The sequence below is a fragment of the Lathyrus oleraceus genome, unplaced genomic scaffold (genome assembly GCF_024323335.1).
Source record: "Lathyrus oleraceus cultivar Zhongwan6 unplaced genomic scaffold, CAAS_Psat_ZW6_1.0 chrUn0010, whole genome shotgun sequence".
Classification (NCBI taxonomy): Eukaryota; Viridiplantae; Streptophyta; class Magnoliopsida; order Fabales; family Fabaceae; genus Lathyrus; species Lathyrus oleraceus.
Genome location: NW_026112401.1, coordinates 281,425 through 304,900, shown reverse-complemented (window position 1 = coordinate 304,900; position 23,476 = coordinate 281,425). Strand labels below are relative to the sequence as shown.

General features: G+C 36.1%; 1 protein-coding gene across 1 annotated transcript; it reads left to right on the top strand.

The window, feature by feature from the left end:
* The first annotated feature begins 5,340 nt into the window (after window positions 1-5,340).
* Window positions 5,341-17,602, top strand: LOC127112026 (ABC transporter C family member 10-like). The gene is made up of 3 exons (XM_051046219.1): window positions 5,341-5,507; window positions 17,165-17,211; window positions 17,490-17,602. The coding sequence occupies exons 1-3, from the start codon at window positions 5,341-5,343 to the stop codon at window positions 17,600-17,602; spliced, it is 327 nt and encodes a 108-aa protein (XP_050902176.1).
* The last annotated feature ends 5,874 nt before the right edge of the window (window positions 17,603-23,476 follow it).

Genomic DNA, 23,476 nt, shown 5'->3' with positions numbered 1-23,476 from the left:
CTGGGCTTCATTCTGAGCCCATTAGGTCATAAAACGAGTATTATAAATACCCCAACTTCAATCAGAACAAGGGGAGGAAGAAAACGGAACGGAAAACGGGAGAGAAAGGAAACCCTGAAGGCTAACCCAGAGAATTCAGAGTAACCCTAAAGGAAACCCTGAAGGCAATTCACCGGCACCAAGGTTACCTCCGCCCAACTCCACCCGATACCAAAAGTGATCTGCCAATTCAGCGTTATAATTCAATTGCCAACAGGTTTGCGCATCATTACCGTTTTATGCTTCCAATTCTCTAATCTCTAAATACATAATGCATCATGATTGAATTTTTGGATATATAATTAGATTTTGCATGTGAAGTCCAGTATGCCGGAATATCCTGAATGTTTGACCATGTTATTTCTGTAATTGAATGCCATAAGGCGTGCAGCATGCTGAGATCGTACTGTTCTGAAATTCAAAACCCGCAGCCGCTCGCTAGCACATCGCTAAGCGAGCATGTAGCGAGTATTCGCTAGGCCTTCGCTAGGCGAGGCAGAGGCGAACGTGACAGTCGCTAATATTTCGTTTGTTCTGTTCTATGCTTATCTGATCTATTCCGTTGTAATTATGCGTTATTTTGCCTGACATTCTTGCTGCTGTGTTTTGTGCGGTGTAATCCTCGATTGCACCCTGATTTGGTATTCTAACCCGTTTGCTGAAATTTTGTAAGGGTTTACATACTCCCGAAGAAACGGCCTGCTAGGTATTCCACTTTATTTGTGGGATACCCTTGTGGAGATTCACCATAAATTATTCAATTGATTTTAATGTATTAATGTTATGGCAAAGATCCATCCTCAATCATTTAATTGCTTTAATGTATTAATTTCAATGTGGAAAGTCATCCTAATTACCTAATTGATTGTAAAATACGACCTTTAAATATGTGATCTTGGACCTCTCTTCATTGCCCTACGGTATTACGGTATTACGGTCATGTCCCGCGAATGTAGGGATACACTTAGCAAAGACCCTTCGAGTAAATCATCATGAAATAAACCATAGTCCCTCGGATGTTGCCTTCGAATATACGATTTTGTCCCTCGATGACCCTTCGGTGTAGCCTACGGTTAAATGATGATCGTCCCTCCGAATGCTAAGGTATCCTTACAAATATTGCCTTCAATGACCAATCGATGACCCTACGATGACCCTTTTACATCCAAAGGATAAGACTACTTACTCCTCAATAGTAAGGACAGTTTTACCCTCCTAAGGAAAGGAAATGCCCATAAAGACCTTAGGTAGGTATAACTCCTAAATGCTGGATCACTACTTAAAACATTTTCCATACCTCACACTTTGCAAGTACTAGAAAATCACCACTTGGCATACATTCATACTAGAACCATTGCTAAGTTATATTTTTCTAAACCGTTTTCAAAATCAAACGAGATAAATACTTTGTATACATTCATACAAGAATCATTACAAAGTTGAACTCTCTTTTCAACACATTTTTAAGCAATTCACGAACACTTTTCAGACAAAAAACATAAGTGATCCAGCAATTAAGAGCCCATGGATAACCATGGATACAAAGGGTGCTAACACCTTCCCTTTGTATAATGTACCTCCCGAACCCAAAATCTAATTAAGGTCTTTCCTGTTCTTTTCCGCCTTTCCTTATTGGATAAAAGAAAAGTCGGTGGCGACTCTTGCTATCCGCGACATTGCGATTAAAAGCAAAACACCCAAAGTCAGTTCACCGTATGACATACTCCTAAGAGAATAAAGTGGGAATGTTGATTCCCATGAAATTTCACATAATTTTTTTGAGAAAAATATATGATTATTCATTTTCTAAAAATTATATCAAACTATATGCTAAATTCATTTTTAAAAAAGTACTCGAAAATTAAATCTTTATTTGTTTTAGGTAATTTATTCATGAGATTTTTTTATGAATCCTAGAAACAAACACTCCCTAAAAAAAGCGGATGGACAAAAATGAGAGTTCATGTCAAAAAGGTTTATTATATAAATTATTTAAATTTAAATTTAAATTATTAAGTTAAAACATAATACTAGCTTGATTATCATATAGAGAAAGAGAGAGAGAGAGAGAGAGAGAGAGAGAGAGAGAGAGAGAGAGAGAGAGAGAGAGAGAGAGAGAGAGAGAGAGAGAGAGAGAGAGAGTAAAGGGAATAGTGATATAACATGATATTTATTCCTAGGGGATTTTGGTAAACAATACGTGAGTGGTTTTTCCATAAAAGAAAGATGAGTATTGATGATTATTACCGTTGCATTCTTACTCTGTTGTTGAAGAGAAGTTTAATTGTTTCCATGTGTATTTAAATTATTATGCTAAAACATAGTACTAGCTTGATTATCATGGTAGGGAGGGGGAGAGAGAGTATTGATATAACATGATATTTATTCATAGGGGATTTTGGTAAACAATACGTGAGTGGTTTTTCCATAAAAGAAAGATGAGTATTGATGATTATTACCGTTGCATTCTTACTCTGTTGTTGAAGAGAAGTTTAATTGTTTCCATGTGTATGTACTGTGCATTACATCGTCATACCAAAAACATTAAAGAACACAAATTCAAAAACATTAAAGAAGAATTTAAGTTTATACATTGAGTAATTTATTGATTTGCTTGAAAAAAAAGGGTTAAATAAAGTCACGTCACACTATAATTTTCCCAATTCAAACAAAATTTAATGCGCAATGAAGTGAGAGAGAGAGAGAGAGTAAAGGGAAGACTGATATAACATGATATTTATTCATAGGGGATTTTGGTAAACAATACGTGAGTGGTTTTTCCATAAAAGAAAGATGAATATTGATGATTATTGCATTCTTCCTCTGTTGTTGAAGAGAAGTTTAATTGTTTCCATGTGTATGTACTGTGCATTACATCCTCATACCAAAAACATTAAAGAACACAAATTCAAAAACATTAAAGAAGAATTTAAGTTTATACATTGAGTTATTTATTGATTTGCTTGAAAAAAAACGGTTAAATAAAGTCACGTCACACTATAATTTTCCCAATTCAAACAAAATTTAATGCGCAAATATAATATATTATAAATAAAATTTAATATGCATCTGAATAAATATCATATTTTTTATCATATAAGTAATTTATATTAAAATAAAACTTATAAAAAAAGACGTTGTTAATATTTTCACGCGTTAGCGTAATAAAAAAAAGCGGACAAACGGGCACGGAGTGCCCGTTTGAACGCTAGTATATATAAAGGGGATACAATATTTTGGAGTGACTTTTATTTTTTTCAAAATTACTTTTATTTAATCTTTTAATTTTTTAATAAATAATCTATACATCTATACATATATAAATGGGATACAATGTTTTGGAGTGGCTTTTATTTTTTTCAAAATTACCCTTATTTAATCTTTTAATTTTTTAATAAATAATAAAACAAAATTGTGTGATAATAACTGCTTGGTAGTTACCACTTGAATTTACAACAATATAACCTCCATGTTCTTCCATTTAGCAGTTACAAATAATGTATCATTATAACTTTTTGGTAGTTACCACTTGAATCTACAAAATTACTATTTATTTACAAAATTTGTCAGTTTGATTTTTTGTATTGTATTCAGATTTTAACTGATTCGGTAAAATCTAAAATGGTTTGCCTATATCCCAATTCACTCTCCTTTTGATTTTTATCTCCCTCTGAGTTCTTCATATTACTTAAACCATCGTACTTGCTTTAAAGTTGATTTTAAGAAGGAAAGTTGAGAAATTTGGAAAATGATTTATCTATAATTGATAAGTGATTTAGCACTGAATTTGGAAGATTTTGGATTTTCAGTGATATCAACATGGAAGTCATTATCAAGAGAAATGGAGAATATGGCTGTCAACCCCCAACACATTGATATTATCAGGAGAGATCTTTCATGTTTGTGGCATTAATGACCGTACGACATATATTTTTCTCAATTTTTCACAATGTTACCACAAAGATGTCAATGTTTTCACATTGATCAAATTTAACATTAGTATGATGATCAAGAAGAAACAAACTCATTATGATGATAGCGACAGATATGCTCATGTTTTCTTTTTTGTTTTTATTTGAGATTCAGTGTAATGATCAACTATTGCATATTCTCTTTGATGATTTATTTGTTTTTATTATATGATATTTTTAAATTTGTGTTCACAAATTTCTTCTTTAAGTTCTACCATTAATTGTTTTAAAGAACAAATATAACATGCCTATAATTACCAAATTTGCTAAAATATATAGTCTATTATTTCATTAAGTTTGTTGGTTCAATTTATTTTACATTATTATATTTCTTATTTTTAAAGCATATAGTATTACATAATAGATGATTAATGATTACTATTTGTCATTTTAATGACATGTATCTTGAGATATTTTTTCTACTACAAATTCTTCTATCTATATTTGGCTTTGATTCATACAATTTCCCATCTTTCTTTTCTATTTAGTTAAAAATCGAAATAGATTTATGGACAGAAAATTGTTTTGCGTGTGTGCATACTAAAAAGGCGAAGAGAGATTATAAATTAAGATAAATAATATGAGAGATATGATGCTAAGGAAAAGAATAAGAAACAATTTAAAACAATTTAGAATTTAACAACTTAGAAGTACCATATGATTTTTAATTATTATAATATGTCATTTTCATTATTAAATTGGTTCCTAGAATTTAACACTAAAGTATTTTAGAGAACCTATGACATCTTACTTTAAATTCTAATAAATTCTAATTAGTGTATCTATAACTATCTATAATGGGGATATGATATTTTGAAGTGACCTATTTTCATTCCAATTATATCTTTATTCCAACCAACCCATTATTCATGGATTACTGTTACTAATCAAAATATTCAACTTCCTCATATCATGAGTACCATCCACAACAGACTCATCGAAAAAAAAATAAAAAATAAAAATTTAGAGAGAGAATGAAAGGGAAAAAGAAGAAAAAATGCATGTTCTTAGTATTGGATTTAGTGATTCAGAAGTTTATCACCGTCTTTCAAAAATAGGAAACTTGTATTGTACGTCATCTCTATAATTTAAATTTAGTTTATCTTTGCATTGCATAGAGAGTGTGGACTAATTCTTGATCCAAATGAAGGTTCTGGGGAAGTGTCAGTTGCGAGAAATTGTCCAAGGAAAAGAAGAGGGTTTAAACTCTTCAGGTACATTTTCAAGCTTTGCCATTATAGCTATATGCTGGAAGTAGTTTTTTTTTTCAAGTTAATAATGACAAGTGAAAAATTATTATCTAGTTGTTGAAGATGGATCAAACTGGAGCATGGGACAACGACAGTTATTTTGTTTGGGGCGTGCTCTTTTAAGGAGAAGTAGAATATTAGTATTGGACGAAGCAACTGCATCAATTGATAATTCTACTGACCTGATTGTGCAGAAAACCATAAGGGCTGAGTTTGTAGATTGTACGGTGATTACAGTAGCACATAGGATACTGTCATACCCCAAAATTTGCCCATTAATATTTCAAGACATTTCAGGGCGCTCCGACTCATTTTTATGACACTTAAAGGAACAAAGGCCCAGCTCGCGAATGACCCAAAATGGCCTACTCGCTACACGCTCACCTAGTGATAATATGAAAGTGGTTTATTTGGAAGCGGAGGAAAAGGGGTGCAAAAAGAAAAGAAAACGAACCAAACAGCAAAGCCCAGCCCAAAGCGCAAGACACAAATGTTGTGCCTGTGACGGACGTCACAGAGGGCGTGACGAGCGTCACGCAACACAGCCTTGTGACGGGCGTCACAGAAGGCGTGACGAGCGTCACGCAGCACACCCCTGTGACGGGCGTCACACATGGTGTGACGAACGTCACACCATTCCCCTACTTTGTAGGCGCAGGTAACGCTTCGGAGACTTGAAGATCCGTTGAGGAATGTTGGGCCCTGCATCCACTATATCCATGCGCACGTTGAAGACTTTTGGGCAGCATGCATGACCTAATGACAACAATATAAATAGCCACCTTGAAAACCTAAAAGAGAGAGCTTTTTCCGAGATTCTTTTTCCTTTGCCGTTTTCGCCTTTGCATTTTTTCTTCTTTTCCAGCAGCTTAGGCATTGTGTTTTACAAGTGCTACACTATTTCTTTTGCAATTCCGAATTCCCTTTTGGTATTTAGTTAATTCTTTTCGCACAATAGTTTCTACAACGGAAACTATTGTGTGCCTTTTTACCGAAGCTAATCTTACGGCGGCAGCAAGGTCACCTCCGCTCAGTTCTATCCGATCGGCCAATTCAAGGTTGCGACTCAATTGCAAACAGGTTTGCGTTACTATTATCGCTTTATGTTCCTAATTCACATGTGATATCATAATTGAGATTCATAAATATATGTGAGGCTTTGCATGTAACTTAAGTATGCCTGGATACTTTGAATTGTTGTAATGGATGCCGCTGTTTTTCGTCCTATTTTGATCTTTGCCCATCTGACCTGTTTTATCATAACCATGCTTTGTTTACCTATTACTTTGGTGCAACTCTCGATTGCACCCTGATTTGGTATTCTAACACGTTTGCTGAATTTTGCGAAGGTTCATATGTCCCAGGAAAAGATTGCTGTTTAGGTCTTCCACTTTATTTGTGGGATACCCTTGTGGAGATTCACCCTAAGTGGCCTAATTAATTTTAATGTGTTAATTTTAATGTCTTAATTTTAATGTATTAATTTTAATGTATTAATTTTAATGCATTGATTTTAGTATGGACTTAATTACTTAATCGACTTTAAAATATGACCTTTAAATAAGTGATCTTGGACCTCTCTTTGCTGCCTTACGGTATTACGGTATAACGGTCATGTCCCGCGAATAGGGGGATATCCTTAGCAAAGACCCTTCGGTAAAATCATCATAGCCCCTCGGATGTTGCCTTCGAAAATACAATTTTGTCCCTCGATGACCCTTCGGTGTAGCCTACGGTTAAATGATGATCGTCCCTTCGAATGCTAGGGTATCCTCACAACTGTTGCCTTCAATGACCAATCGATGACCCTACGATGACCCTTCAACATCCCAAGGATAAAACTACTTACTTCTCAATAGTAAGGACAGTTTTACCCTCATAAGGATAGGAAATGCCCGGAAAGACCTCGGACAGGTATAACCTTAATTGCTCATTCATAACCAAAAAATATACTTTTCACCTCACACCTTTCAAACATCTTTTTGGAAAATCACCACTTAGCATACATCCGTCCTAGGATCATTGCCGAGTTATATTTTTCTAAACTACTTTCAAAAACTATACGAGATAACCACTTTGTATACATTCATGCAAGAATCATTACAAAGTTAAATTCTCATTTTCAAACATTTTTCCCACATTTCTCAACCACCTCGTTTCAAACATAAATGATTGAGCAATTAAGAGCCCATGGATAACCATGGATACAAAGGGTGCTAATACCTTCCCTTTGTATAAAGTACCTCCCGAACCTAAGAATTTAAAATTAAGGTCTTTCCTGTTCTTTTCCACCTTTCCTTATGGGATAAAAGAAAAGTCGGTGGCGACTCTTGCTAACCGCGACATTGCGATTACAAATCCGATAAAGTCCAGTTCACCGTATGACAGAACTGGCGACTCTGCTGGGGACTTAAAGAGAGGTCCATCTTTGAAAAAAAAAATCATTTATGTTTGAATTGTTCCTTCGTTTAAGGGATTGTTTGAGTGAAAGATCCTACACCCGGATCTAGTGTACCTTAGGTAAGTAGCAATAGATCATCGCGACTATCCGGCGTATACTGGAATGGTCAAAATGATGGCTACGGTTAATGTGACACTTTGGTTGTCCTGATGTTCCTCATGTTACTTGAGGAAAAATTTGGCTTCCGCGTGGTGTCATCAAAGCATTAACCAGACCTTTAGAACCCTAATTGACTCATCCTGGCCATTAGAAAGTAGTGAGATAACTGACTTCGGTTCCGACTGGGGTTGGTTGAGACTCGATACTACACTCTTTGAGATTGGACTTTAGGGAAGCTTCGGTCAACCACTTGGTGTTGCACTGAAGTGGACTTAAGGAAAGGTCGATGATTTGAGATCCTTTTAGAATCCGGTTACTATTCTAGGACAGGTTGAACCAACCAAACTTCAGTGGGGAGGGTACTTACCTATGGAACTCATGCAAGCCTTAAAACCTAGGAATGATGGTTATGTGACTTGCTTGTGCTTGTTATTTATTTAACATCATAACATCATAACATTGTACTAACCATTTCAAGGACTTAGGGATTTAACTTTGCTCTGTTTTGTACAAAAACAAAAAAAAACAAAAAAAAAAAAAAAAAAAAAAAAAGAGTTTCCTTTTTTGGTAGTCTATACAAGGTTAAATTCCAAAAGTCCTTGAAAACATTTCATGCATTGCATCGCATAACATAACATTGCATAACAGGTGTTCTAAAGGACCATATTCTCACGGTCTGCCTCTTAAACAGAAAAATGGATCTCGAACAAACTGTCAAAGATCTCCAGACTCAGAACGCTCAATTCAAGGAGATGATGCTAAGCTTATCCAAGGGGCAGGAGGAACTGAAGGCTCTTTTGGCCGAAAAGAAGAAGGACAAGAAAGCTGTGAGCTTCATTAACCCGGGCAGAAGGCGTAAAGGACAGGCTACGGGAATCAAATTTGGAATCCCGAATGGTCCAGAAGAGGGGGCGGAGGATGACTCAGAGGAGGAGAATGCTGATTTCTCTAACCCTGAGGATGATGATGAGGAGTATGAAAATGAACAGTACTCTCCAAGAGATGATAAGTACAAATTGCTGGAAGAACGCATGCTAGCCATGGAGGGTCAGAAGACACCTGGTCTGGATTTCGAAAGTTTGGGTCTGGTCTCCGATGTGACCATTCCTCGCAAATTCAAAATCCCCACTTTCACTAAGTACGATGGCGCGTCTTGTCCTCAGATGCATCTAAGGGCTTATGTGAGAAAGATCCAGCCGCATACCACTGATAAGAAACTGTGGATCCATTTCTTCCAAGAGAGTCTATCTGGCACTCAGTTGGAATGGTATTATCAGCTCGAGAGCTCTGACATCCGCACCTGGACTGATTTAGCGACAGCCTTCTACAAGCAGTACCAGTACAACTCTGAGTTAGCACCTACCCGGCTACAGTTGCAGAATATGGCCATGGGATCTAAAGAAAGCTTCAAAGAGTATGCTCAGAAATGGAGAGATTTGGCTGGCAGAGTCAAACCCCCTATGACTGATCGAGAGTTAGTGGACATGTTCATGGGTACACTGACTGGCCCATTCTACAGCCATCTACTGGGAAGTTCTTCATCAGGTTTCACTGAACTTATACTGACAGGTGAACGGGTAGAGAGCGGCATTCGCAGTGGAAAGATACAGGCAACTACTTCTGCAAGCACCAAAAAGTCCTATCAGGGAAAGAATGAATCAAATGCTGTGTACTGTGAAAGGAAGCATAACAAGGAGAATCGTGACCATATTGTTGGGGCAGTTACAATTGCCGCCCCGCCAGCTCAAAACTTCCAGCAAAGACCAGACAGACCAAGAAGGCAGTTTACCTAGCTCAATATGACTTTAGCACAAGCACTGCAAAGTATGCTAAAGGGAAACTTAATCACTCTCAGAGGTCCTCCTGCAAATGTCAACACTACTTCGCCTCGTTATAATCCCAATGCCAGGTGTGCATATCACTCCGATAGCCCCGGACACGATACAAACGATTGTTGGTTGTTGAAGAACAAAATTCAGGATATGATCGACGCTGGGGAAATTGAGTTCGAGCCTCCAGAGACTCCTAATGTCATCACTGCCCCTCTGCCTAATCATGACAAGACTGTCAATGCTGTGGAGGATACTGATAACGGTTGTGACTTGGATAGCTTGGATTCTCCCAATAATTGATGATGGACTCAATAATTGGAAGGCTGAAGACACTATCCCGATTTTCTCTAGTCAGGAGTAATTGTTATTGCTATTTTAGCGTTTCAAAGCATTGTGTCTAGGCCCGGGGCATAATAGCTAATTTTTCAAGGGTTTTGTCATTTTCATAAGCATATTCATATTCAATAAATCAATGGACTTTTTGCATTCAAATATTGCGCTCTTTATCTTTCCTGTCATTTTTCAAACAAGCTATGTTTTCTTGCACACACCCACGTAACAATTTGTCGACCCATATCCACTCTGGATCTTGTTGATAATAGTTCTACTACTGTTCATTATGACTTTGAAAATCCGATCTACCGAGCCGAGGATGGAAATGAGGAAGGTTGTAAAGTCCCTGGAGAACTTGCCAGACTGTTGCTACAAGAAGAAAAGACCATACAGCCGCATGAGGAATCAATTGAAACTATAGATCTGAGTACTGAAATAGACGAGAAAGAAGTCATAGGTTTCTTGGGGCACTCGAATTACATTGCCCGATTCATCCCGCATTTGACTCTGCAACTTGCAAACCCGTCTTCAAATTACTAAAAAGGAAAAATCAAGAGAGGGTACGGAATGATGAACGACGAAATCAAGAAGTATCTCCAAGAACCTCCAATTCTGACACCACCAGTTGAAGGAAGACCTCTAATCATGTATTTGACCGTGTTAGAAAATCCAATGAGGTGTGTTGGGGCAACATGACGAGTCTGGTCGAAAAGAGCATGCCATTTACCGCCTTAGCAAAAGGTACCGACTGTGAAACAAGATACTCATAGCTCGAGAAAGCTTGCTGCGCTTTGGCTTGGGCTGCTCGCCGACTAAGACAGTACATGTTGAATCACACCACTTTATTGATTTCTAAAATGGGTTCTATCAAATATCTATTCGAGAAACTTGTTGTCTCCTGAAAGAGTTATCGCTGATAATAGTGCTAATTTGAACAACAAGATGGTTACTGCACTCTGCATGCGGTTCAAAATAAAACACTCTAATTCTTCTCCGTACCGGCCAAGGATGAACGGCGCCGTGGAGGCTGCTAACAATGTCCAGAAGCTTATACAAAAGATGACAGTAATGTACAAAGACTGGCATGAGATGTTACCATTTGCTTTTCATGACTATCGCACTTCAGTACGCACTTCGACAGGGGCAGCTCCGTTCTCTTTAGTCTATGGAATGGAAGCCATCTTACCAGTGGAAGTTCAGATTCCCTCGCTAAGAATCATGAAAGAGGCGGGCTTAGATGAAGAGGAACGAATTCAGACTCGACTCGATCAGATAAATTTGATTGAAGAGACTCGCGGCTGTTTGTCATAGGCAGATATATCAGAAACGCATGACCCAGGCATTCAACGAAAGGGTCAAGCGACAAGTGTATCAAATTGGCGACTTGGTAATCAAGCGTATCGTGCTACCGCAAACTGATCCCAGAGGCAAATGGACTCCCACGTACAAAGGGCCATTTGTAGTTAGGAAGGTATTCTCTGGTGGAGCCATGATACTTGCTACAGTGGATGGCGAAGATTTCCCGCATCCCGTGAACGCGGACATAGTTAAAAAATACTACGCATGAAAAAGACCCGCTAGATCGACGTATCTAGGCAAAAGTAAGGGCATCCCGGCGAACCAAAAAGGTTCGGGCAAAAATTAGGGATATATATAAAAAATATACACCCGGCAAGTCGAAAACCTGAAAAGGTGGCTTGGGCAAAAAAGGGTATCCTGGTGGACTGAAAACCTGAAAAGGCGGTCCAGGCAAAAATTAGGGATTAAAGCGTATGACTATGTCCCGTTCTCAGTCAACTTTCATCCAAGTTCAAGGGACTGACCAAGCCAATCACTTCTATCCGACAGCAGGGGATGAGATGCTTGAAGACATAATGGCAGTAGTAGACTTAAAATCAATAGGACTTTTTCTGCATAGCTTTCTCTTTGTTTTTGACAATTTCCTCTTACTAGGATTTCTGTCTCCTTGTACACAATTTGCCTGTTTATAGGCCTTCTTTCAAAATCAATACAACCTTCTTGCAAAAAAGATATTTTTGTTTTTTTACTTTTTCCGTCTTGTTTGCGTAAACGTCCATTGATTTAATTTGAATTAATATGTGCATTTGAATATGATCAATGTTTATCAAAAATACGTACATAGAATAGCAATAGCAGTTACTACAAGACTTTGGGATCGAGGATAAGGTCTAACCATGCTCCCGATGAGTCCACTACCAATTCTCGTCCCCCAGCAAGCCTGTTCTTCCCCAGAAGAAGTGGGCAGTATTCCCCGGCACAGCCAGCTATCCCCCAACAGAGGTTGGCACCATCAGACAGATTGATCCTCTCTTCCATCCCCAGCCAGGCTCTGTTGAATATTTCCGCCATCAGACCAAATCAACAACCCCCTGCCGCGAAAGGGTCATCATTACAAGTATCTCCAATCAGTAGATGGGGATTTATTTTCCTCCAATCAGTAGATGGGGATTTATTTTCCCCAGTAGAGTCTCCAAGCAGAACTTCTCATACGCATAACTCATTCCTTACATCATTTCACATCATACGCATGCATACAACATTCGCATTTATTTTCGAAAGCATAAAACATCTCATGCATCATGACATGGCATAAAGCTAACCTTTCTTTGCAGGTTAATTATCCTCCTGATATAGTCAAAGTAAAAGGCTCATCCAGGCAGACGCCTTTATCAATCACAGACAAGATTCAGATACATATTCCAGATACAATTCCCGGGACATTCATTCTGACTACAGTTCAGTATCTTCCTAACGATGGCATCTTTAAGCCCATCCCAGACATTTATTGCAAGTACAACATGTACAGATATTATCAGATACAGCCTAACATACGGTTCATTCTGATTCAGCCCAACATATGACTCCTTCAACTATTTCAAGACGGTCTAATGTACGACCCAATTAAGACCTTTGTCTCCTCAGATGCTACCTAGTGTACGGTACATTTCTGAAGTGTAGTCTAGTGTACGACTACCCCCTTTTATCATCAGATTCGGCCTAATGGACGGCTCATTCTGCTCTGATACGGTCTAATGTACGACCCAATTAAGACCTTTGTCTCCTCAGATGCTACCTAGTGTACGGTACATTTCTGAAGTGTAGTCTAGTGTACGACTACCCCCTTTTTATCATCAGATTCGGCCTAATGGACGGCTCATTCTGCTCTGATACGGTCTAATGTACGACCCAATTAAGACCTTTGTCTCCTCAGATGCTACCTAGTGTACGGTACATTTCTAAAGTGTAGTCTAGTGTACGACTACCCCCTTTTATCATCAGATTCGGCCTAATGGACGGCTCATTCTGCTCTGATACGGTCTAATGTACGACCCAATTAAGACCTTTGTCTCCTCAGATGCTACCTAGTGTACGGTACATTTCTGAAGTGTAGTCTAGTGTACGACTACCCCCTTTTTATCATCAGATTCGGCCTAATGGACGGCTCATTCTGCTCTGATACGGTCTAATGTACGACCCAATTAAGACCTTTGTCTCCTCAGATGCTACCTAGTGTACGGTACATTTCTGAAGTGTAGTCTAGTGTACGACTACCCCCTTTTTATCATCAGATTCGGCCTAATGGACGGCTCGCTCTGATACGGTCTAATGTACGACCCAATTAAGACCTTCGTCTCCTCAGATGCTACCTAGTGTACGGTACATTTCTGAAGTGTAGTCTAGTGTACGACTACCCCCTTTTTATCATCAGATTCAGCCTAATGGACGGCTCAGTCTGCTCAGATACGATCTAGCGTACGATCCATTCTGACCTTCATTAACTCAAAGACAGTCTAATGTACGACCAAGTTAGACCTTCAAATCTTCAAATACCACTCAAATACAGTCTAATGTACGACCAAGTTAGACCTTCAAGTCAGATTCTGCAAATACAGTCTAATGTACGACCAAGTTAGACCGTCAAGTCCTCGGACAACTCAGATAAGGTTTAATGTACGACCAAGTTAGACCTTTATCTCCTCAGATGCTACCTTCGGACAGGTACATTTCTGAATGGTAGTCTAGTATACGACTACTCCCTTACTCAGATGCTACCTTCGGACAGGTACATTTCTGAATGGTAGTCTAGTATACGACTACTCCCTTGCTCAGGTGCTACCTTCGGACAGGTACATTCCTGAATGGTAGTCTCGTATACGGCTACTCCCTTTCTCAGGTGCTACCTTCGGACAGGTACATTCCTGAATGGTAGTCTCGTATACGGCTACTCCCTTTCTCAGGTGCTACCTTCGGACAGGTACATTCCTGAATGGTAGTCTAGTATATGGCTACTCCCTTTCTCAGGTGCTACCTTCGGACAGGTACATTCCTGAATGGTAGTCTAGTATATGGCTACTCCCTTTCTCAGGTGCTACCTTCGGACAGGTACATTCCTGAATGGTAGTCTAGTATATGGCTACTCCCTTTCTCAGGTGCTACCTTCGGACAGGTACATTCCTGAATGATAGTTTAGTATATGGCTACTCCCTTACTCAGATGCTACCTTCGGACAGGTACATTCCTGAATGGTGGGCTGGTATACGACTATTCCCTCTTCGGCAGATTCCGCCTAGCAGACGGCCCATTCTGCAACTCAGATACGATCTAGCGTACGATCCATTCTGATCTTTCATCCCCGGCAAAGTCATCCGCCTAATGAACAACTCACTCTGGTATTCAGACACGGTCTAACATACGATCCATTCTGATCCCTTATCCCCAGCAGTATATAGCATACTCTGACTCCCCAGCAAAGTCAACAGCATGATGGATGATTCACTATACGATCTAGCGTATGACCCGGTATGACATCCATGTCTTCAGATATCGTCTAACGTACGACACAGCCTGAAGCTCCAATCATCAAACTTCCTGGATGGCATCTTTAAGCCCATCTCCATCAAGACCAATTGACAAGCGCAAATTTTCGGGGCATTCTAGTGTTCAATAATCTTCCACCTCCAGACCACGAATGGTGCACATACCATTCTACTCTCTCGGTTCAAGAATATTGAACAGGGGCAGCTGTCATACCCCAAAATTTGCCCATTAATATTTCAAGACATTTCAGGGCGCTCCGACTCATTTTTATGACACTTAAAGGAACAAAGGCCCAGCTCGCGAATGACCCAAAATGGCCTACTCGCTACACGCTCACCTAGTGATAATATGAAAGTGGTTTATTTGGAAGCGGAGGAAAAGGGGTGCAAAAAGAAAAGAAAACGAACCAAACAGCAAAGCCCAGCCCAAAGCGCAAGACACAAATGTTGTGCCTGTGACGGACGTCACAGAGGGCGTGACGAGCGTCACGCAACACAGCCTTGTGACGGGCGTCACAGAAGGCGTGACGAGCGTCACGCAGCACACCCCTGTGACGGGCGTCACACATGGTGTGACGAAGGTCACACCATTCCCCTACTTTGTAGGCGCAGGTAACGCTTCGGAGACTTGAAGATCCGTTGAGGAATGTTGGGCCCTGCATCCACTATATCCATGCGCACGTTGAAGACTTTTGGGCAGCATGCATGACCTAATGACAACAATATAAATAGCCACCTTGAAAACCTAAAAGAGAGAGCTTTTTCCGAGATTCTTTTTCCTTTGCCGTTTTCGCCTTTGCATTTTTTCTTCTTTTCCAGCAGCTTAGGCATTGTGTTTTACAAGTGCTACACTATTTCTTTTGCAATTCCGAATTCCCTTTTGGTATTTAGTTAATTCTTTTCGCACAATAGTTTCTACAACGGAAACTATTGTGTGCCTTTTTACCGAAGCTAATCTTACGGCGGCAGCAAGGTCACCTCCGCTCAGTTCTATCCGATCGGCCAATTCAAGGTTGCGACTCAATTGCAAACAGGTTTGCGTTACTATTATCGCTTTATGTTCCTAATTCACATGTGATATCATAATTGAGATTCATAAATATATGTGAGGCTTTGCATGTAACTTAAGTATGCCTGGATACTTTGAATTGTTGTAATGGATGCCGCTGTTTTTCGTCCTATTTTGATCTTTGCCCATCTGACCTGTTTTATCATAACCATGCTTTGTTTACCTATTACTTTGGTGCAACTCTCGATTGCACCCTGATTTGGTATTCTAACCCGTTTGCTGAATTTTGCGAAGGTTCATATGTCCCAGGAAAAGATTGCTGTTTAGGTCTTCCACTTTATTTGTGGGATACCCTTGTGGAGATTCACCCTAAGTGGCCTAATTAATTTTAATGTGTTAATTTTAATGTCTTAATTTTAATGTATTAATTTTAATGTATTAATTTTAATGCATTGATTTTAGTATGGACTTAATTACTTAATCGACTTTAAAATATGACCTTTAAATAAGTGATCTTGGACCTCTCTTTGCTGCCTTACGGTATTACGGTATAACGGTCATGTCCCGCGAATAGGGGGATATCCTTAGCAAAGACCCTTCGGTAAAATCATCATAGCCCCTCGGATGTTGCCTTCGAAAATACAATTTTGTCCCTCGATGACCCTTCGGTGTAGCCTACGGTTAAATGATGATCGTCCCTTCGAATGCTAGGGTATCCTCACAACTGTTGCCTTCAATGACCAATCGATGACCCTACGATGACCCTTCAACATCCCAAGGATAAAACTACTTACTTCTCAATAGTAAGGACAGTTTTACCCTCATAAGGATAGGAAATGCCCGGAAAGACCTCGGACAGGTATAACCTTAATTACTCATTCATAACCAAAAAATATACTTTTCACCTCACACCTTTCAAACATCTTTTTGGAAAATCACCACTTAGCATACATCCGTCCTAGGATCATTGCCGAGTTATATTTTTCTAAACTACTTTCAAAAACTATACGAGATAACCACTTTGTATACATTCATGCAAGAATCATTACAAAGTTAAATTCTCATTTTCAAACATTTTTCCCACATTTCTCAACCACCTCGTTTCAAACATAAATGATTGAGCAATTAAGAGCCCATGGATAACCATGGATACAAAGGGTGCTAATACCTTCCCTTTGTATAAAGTACCTCCCGAACCTAAGAATTTAAAATTAAGGTCTTTCCTGTTCTTTTCCACCTTTCCTTATGGGATAAAAGAAAAGTCGGTGGCGACTCTTGCTAACCGCGACATTGCGATTACAAATCCGATAAAGTCCAGTTCACCGTATGACAAATACCAACTGTGATGGATTGCACTATGGTTCTTGCTATAAGTGATGGTAAGTTTCTTTTTGAGTTTTATTATCCCTCACTCCTTCTATCTCATTTAACAAACACTTACAGACTAATCAATAGCTCTTATGTTGGTGATACATAATCTGGTACTAATTCTTGAAAAAGGTAAGACTACAAACAGTAGAGGTTATCTGACACACACCAAACATGTTTTTATTTAAGAGTTTGACCTTGTATAGCGCATAAATGGTAACACTTAAAATATGTTTGATCATTTAGTTGTTTTCTTCGATGAAAAGGAAGTCACTGACTATGTTTTCAGGAAAATTGGCGGAGTATGATGAGCCAATGAGATTGATGAAGAGAGAAGAATCGATGTTCGGGCAACTTGTCAAGGAATACTGGTCTCATATGCAGTCTGCAGAATCACATTGACGCTACCTATATATTTTAAGCCAACACTATGTTTCTCTCACTTTCTTTTATTTCTCTTGTACAAGCAATAAATTAAGAAAGTGAGCAGAATCTGAAATGTGTTCTGCTAAGATAGATTGTGAGGCCTAAGAGATTGTAGCAAAATGAAATTAGGCCGACGAATAAGGGCCTGTGAAGGGTGCGGTAGAGTGAAGGAGTTGGTCCTTCCTCAAGGGTTTCTGTTATCTTTCTTTTTGTTTTTTTCTTCATCTTACATAGGAGTAGCGCTCCAGTCATAATTTTATTTTTATAATTTTTCATTTGAATATGTTTTCAACAGGGTCACTTTATCTAATATAGATTTAAGTGTCAATATTAATTTTGCTTTACCTTTCAGATTTTGGTTCCTATCAGAAACTATCATACTTAGAACCTAACATAACAGTAAAAGACAATATCATGTTCCACTGATTCTTTTTCCCATGGCATTAGAAACTAAATTTAGGCTAACACTAGAAATCAAACACGCTAACAAATTAAATTAAAAGCGAAACTACAATCACTGGAGTAATTTGATTGCAGACATAATGTCAGCTTCCTTGTTCTCATAGAGTGGTCGCCATCAAAGTCTTAAAAACGGTCTGCGACCGCGAAAACGGTCAGGTGCCGATACCAATTCCAGTATTAACCATTTTTATGTTGAAAACAAATTGCAATTAAATCAAACTGCGACAAAAGCAATCAGTGTCGCAACATCTGTACCAACCGAAATCACGAAAGCCTTTATGCGACTGCAACGGCTTTTTAAAACCTTGGTCGCAATCATGGGTGCAACTTGCAACAGATGAACACTCTTTTATACATCAGATATCTGATATGGCTCTAATTTTTTTTCAAATTCTTCAAGTTTTTATCTATTCCTTTTTGCAATTATATACCTAAGAATCACAATCTTCATGATTATGTAAAATTAACCAATATTCAACCTTGAATCTTTAAAAACGCAATGATTCTCATAATTCAATGTTATAAATTATTTCGAATTTGTATTTCTATAAATGATATTTAAGGAATTGAATTATAACGCAGTGATTATAAATTCAATAATTGTCATTTATGATTCAGCGTTCAAACGGGCACGGTTTAATGCGCACAACAGAAAAAAATAAGCGTCAATTTTTCTTTTTATGAGGTTTCTATTGTAGGTCGCATTAAAAATAATATTATTAAATTTTGAAAATGGTAAACAAAGATATTCAAAATTATATGGAAGCATGCAAAATATTATTGATACTATGTAATCAATGACGTTCTTTAAGAGGAATGCCGAATATGAAATCTTTATTCGAACTATTTTCTTTTTTCCTGTAATTGTTTTCAGTAGTAAAGAAAAAATGTAAGATTCTCAAATTAGAATTTTGTTTTTAGAGAAAAAGATAGTAAAATTAATAGTAAGTAGTGTAATATAATTTTTTTTACCTTATAAAGATTTGAATCAATTATTCGTACATCCCTTTATCAATGTGCTATTGAGATTTAAAAAACTACAAATACATGACGGAATGTCATATCATCAAAGAAAGACATTTTAAACATTTGACTCACTTGAATATAATATGGGTTATTGTGACAAAAAAATGTATACGTGGACTCAAATTACCATATTTATAAATTTGAGTCCGTGGTAATTTATGTAATTTACATGTCATAATGACTCAAAATTTACATGTCATAATGACCATAATTTACATGTTATACATACATCTTAATGTAACATTAATATTATTTTGAAAATACGTTATTAATTATATTTTAAAAGTGAATATATATCATCTTAATTTTATTTTTATAAAATGTGTCTAAGTAATATTTTTTTAACATGACATGTGTGAAAAACATCATAAAAGATATACACACGTAAGCGCAATAAAAAAGTGGAAAGACGGGCACGAGAGTAAAAACAAAAACTCGGTGTAGCGCAATAAGGAGACTTGAAAATGACCACGGACTCAAATTAGATTTTTTTGATCCCACATTACTTAGCTGAGATATATTTTGAATGTACTCTTTGATGATATGACATTTCTTCATGTATTTGTAGTTTTTTAAATCTCAAGAACGCATTAATAAAATAGTGTACGAAGAATTGATTTGAATCTTTATTAGGTAAAAAAGCTATATTACACTACTTACTATTAATTTTACTACCGTCTTCTCTAAAAAAAATCTAATCTGAGAGTCTTACATTTTTTGTTTATTATGAAAAATAATTGCAATGAAAAAGAAAATACTTCGAATAAAGATTTCATGTTCGGCATTCCTTTTAAAGAACGTCATTGATTACACAATATCAATAGTACTTTGCATGCTTCAATATAATTTTGAATATCTTTGTCTACCATTTTCAAAGTGTAATAATATTATTTTTAATATGACGTACAATACAAACCTCATAAAAATAAAAATAAACATTTATTTTTCTCTGCTGTGCGCATTAAAAAGAGCGGGCAGACGGGCACGAGAGTTTATCTTTGGTAATATATCTTATGATTCTGCGTTCATAACTTGAAGCAGTTTATAATTTATAACGTGTACTATAAATTACAATAATATTGAATTTATAACCACGGACTCAAATGACCCTAATGCACGTTACTCCACGGATTCAAAATTTAATAATGCACGGGAATTTGTATTTCTATAATTTGCCGGTTGGAGTTCCACAGTGATAACAGATAAAATACAACTTTGGAAAATGGTGAAAAGAGAAATAATATCTCAAATGATGGACATGTTTTTATTTAATTAATTTAAGAATATTTTTACTCTAGAATATTTTTGAATGCATGAATTTAACTTCTATTTGTGGTTTATGTAAATAAAACCATATATATTTACGAAGTCCATTGCTTTCCTTTTTTACCAGAAACTCGGGTAATTCAGAAACAAGTCATAATTGTTGTTCTACCAAATCTAGACTAAAACAAAGTATCTCCATTCTCCATGTATTATTTGTGTCACAATAAATCATATTATATTCAAACGAGTCAAATGTTTTTAATGTATTTCTTTGATGATATGATATTTCGTCATGTATTTGTAGTTTTTTAAATCTCAAGAGCGCATTGATAAATGGATGTACGAAGAATTGATTTGAATCTTTATAAGATTAAAAAAAAAAAATATTACACTACTTACTATTAATTTTACTATCTTTTTCTCTAAAAAATTCTAATTTAAGAGTCTTACATTTTTTCTTTATTGAAACAATTGCAAAAAAAAAGAAAATACTTCGAATAAAGATTTCATGTTCGACATTCCTCTTAAAGAACGTCGTTGATTACACAATATATATATATATATATATATATATATATATATATATATATATATATATATATATATATATATATATATATATATATATATATATATTACTTTGCATGTTTTGATATAATTTATCATACCTTTGTTTACCATTTTTAAAGTGTAATAATATTATTTTTAATGCGACGTACAATAGAAACCTAATGAAAAGAAAAACATATGTTTATTTTTTTCTGCTGTGCGCATTAATATTATAATATAAATGATTAAATTAAGTAATTACTTAAATATTCTAATAATTTTATATTTGAACAATATATCTTGATAATTATATATTATTTAGGTGTGAATTTAAATGTTATATATCTTTATATTTTTATATTGCAATATCATTTTACCTCACAAATCAATATTGAGACCACCACAAATATCGACACTTGCGTATAATGTGACTAAACGTTGACGATCACTACATTAATGTATTTGATGCTATAGATCAACATGGACGAGTAACATGAAAATTTCATAAATTGTGACCTCTAAATCATGCTTATTTCCAACTGATGTCATTCAAACATTTATTAGATCAAACTAAATTTTAAAATTTAATATTTACAAAAAGGATCCTTGAATTTGAAGGTGAGTGGGGCAGGAATAATGTTAGAAGAACAAGGCAACATAGTGATTAAGTAATCATTATGATTCAGTTTCAAAGTTAACAATAATTAGGCTGAATACGAAGCACTAATCATAGGGATAAAATTTGAGAGAGAAATAGAGGCAATCAACCTCTGGGCAAGAAGTAACTCCCAAATTATAGTTAACCAGATTAAAGTCGAGTACCAAATAAAAGAATTAACTAAAAGTGAATCGTCAATTTTTAACAACATAACTTTATCTATCTATGATATAGAAATGACTTCTCCATAGTAACCCTCTCAGATTGGCCTTCATCTAAGAGGGTAAAATTCTGAGTATCGGTTTCATTGATCATAAAAGAAAATTCATATTTGAAAATTCATGCTAAAAGAATATATTCGAATGTTGTTCTATTATCCATATATACCACTCTCCCTTTCAATTTTCGTTCCAAGATCCATATATTCGAAGTACAATCATTTTCCGAATCGATCATGCCCGAAAGCCAATCTCTCACTATAGATTCCATTTTAAAAGTGAATCGTCATTTTTCGAATCGGTCAAGAGTTTTAACTAGGGAAGGAAAATTGAAAGGAGAAGATGGTGGATACACAAAAAATGTAGTCTACAAACAAATTCTTTTATCGCACCCGCAGATATTTATTAAGTACATTAAAAAAAATTATCACACATTGATTCTCATTTTGGTTACACGACATACCAAGCTCATATTGTATTCTTTATATCATAACTAAATATAATTTTCTTTTGCTTCAATATACAGCCAAACTAGAACACGGTAGAATCTTTCAATATTAAAAGAAAAACATACATTTAATTTTCTCTGTTGTGCGCGTTAAAAAAAGCGGACAGACGGGCACAGGAGAGAGAGAGAGAGAGAGAGAGAGAGAGAGAGAGAGAGAGAGAGAGAGAGAGGGAGAGAGAGTAAAGGAATTACTGATATAACGTGATATTTATTCATAAGGGATTTTGGTAAACAATACGTGAGTGGTTTTTCCATAAAAGAAAGATGAATATTGATGATTATTACCGTTGCATTCTTACTCTGTTGTTGAAGACAAGTTTAATTGTTTCCATGGGTATGTACTGTGCATTACATCCTCATACCAAAAACATTAAAGAACACAAATTCAAAAACATTAAAGAAGAATTTAAGTTTATACATTGAGTTATTTATTGATTTGCTTGAAAAAAAACGGTTAAATAAAGTCACGTCACACTGCAATTTTCTCAATTCAAACAAAATTTAATGCGCAAATATTATATATTATAAATAAAATTTAATATGCATCTGAATAAATATCATATTTTTTATCATATAAGTAATTTATATTAAAATCAAACTTATAAAAAAAGACGTTAATATTTTCACGCATTAGCGTAATAAAAAAAAACGGACAAACGTGCCCGTGTTCTAAAATCCAAGTAATTCATAAGTCATAGTTGTTGTTCTACCAAATCTAGACTAAAACAAAGAATCTTCATTCTCCAGGTATACATTTTTTTTGTCACAATAACCCATATTATATTCAAGCGAGTCAAATGTTTAAAATGTATTTCTTTGATGATATGACATTCCGTCATGTATTTGTAGTTTTTTAAATCTCAATAGCACATTGATAAAGGGATGTATGAAGAATTGATTCGAATCTTTATAAGGTAAAAAAAATTATATTACACAACTTACTATTAATTTTACTATCTTTTTCTCTAAAAAAAAATTCTAATTTGAGAATCTTACATTTTTTCTTTACTACGGAAAACAATTACAGGAAAAAAGAAAATACTTCGAATAAAGATTTCATGTTCGGCATTCCTCTTAAAGAACGTCATTGATTACATAGTATCAATAGTATTTTGCATGCTTCCATATAATTTTGAATATCTTTGTTTACCATTTTCAAAAAT

What these genes read in the sequence shown, in the direction of transcription:
- LOC127112026 (XM_051046219.1), top strand. Translation starts at nt 5,341, where the DNA reads ATGGGACAACGACAGTTATTTTGTTTGGGGCGTGCTCTTTTAAGGAGA. An exon ending in GTGATTACAGTAGCACATAG is followed by an intron (nt 5,508 to 17,164) that starts GATACTGTCATA and finishes CACCGTATGACA; the next exon opens with AATACCAACTGTGATGGATT. An exon ending in GGTTCTTGCTATAAGTGATG is followed by an intron (nt 17,212 to 17,489) that starts GTAAGTTTCTTT and finishes CTATGTTTTCAG; the next exon opens with GAAAATTGGCGGAGTATGAT.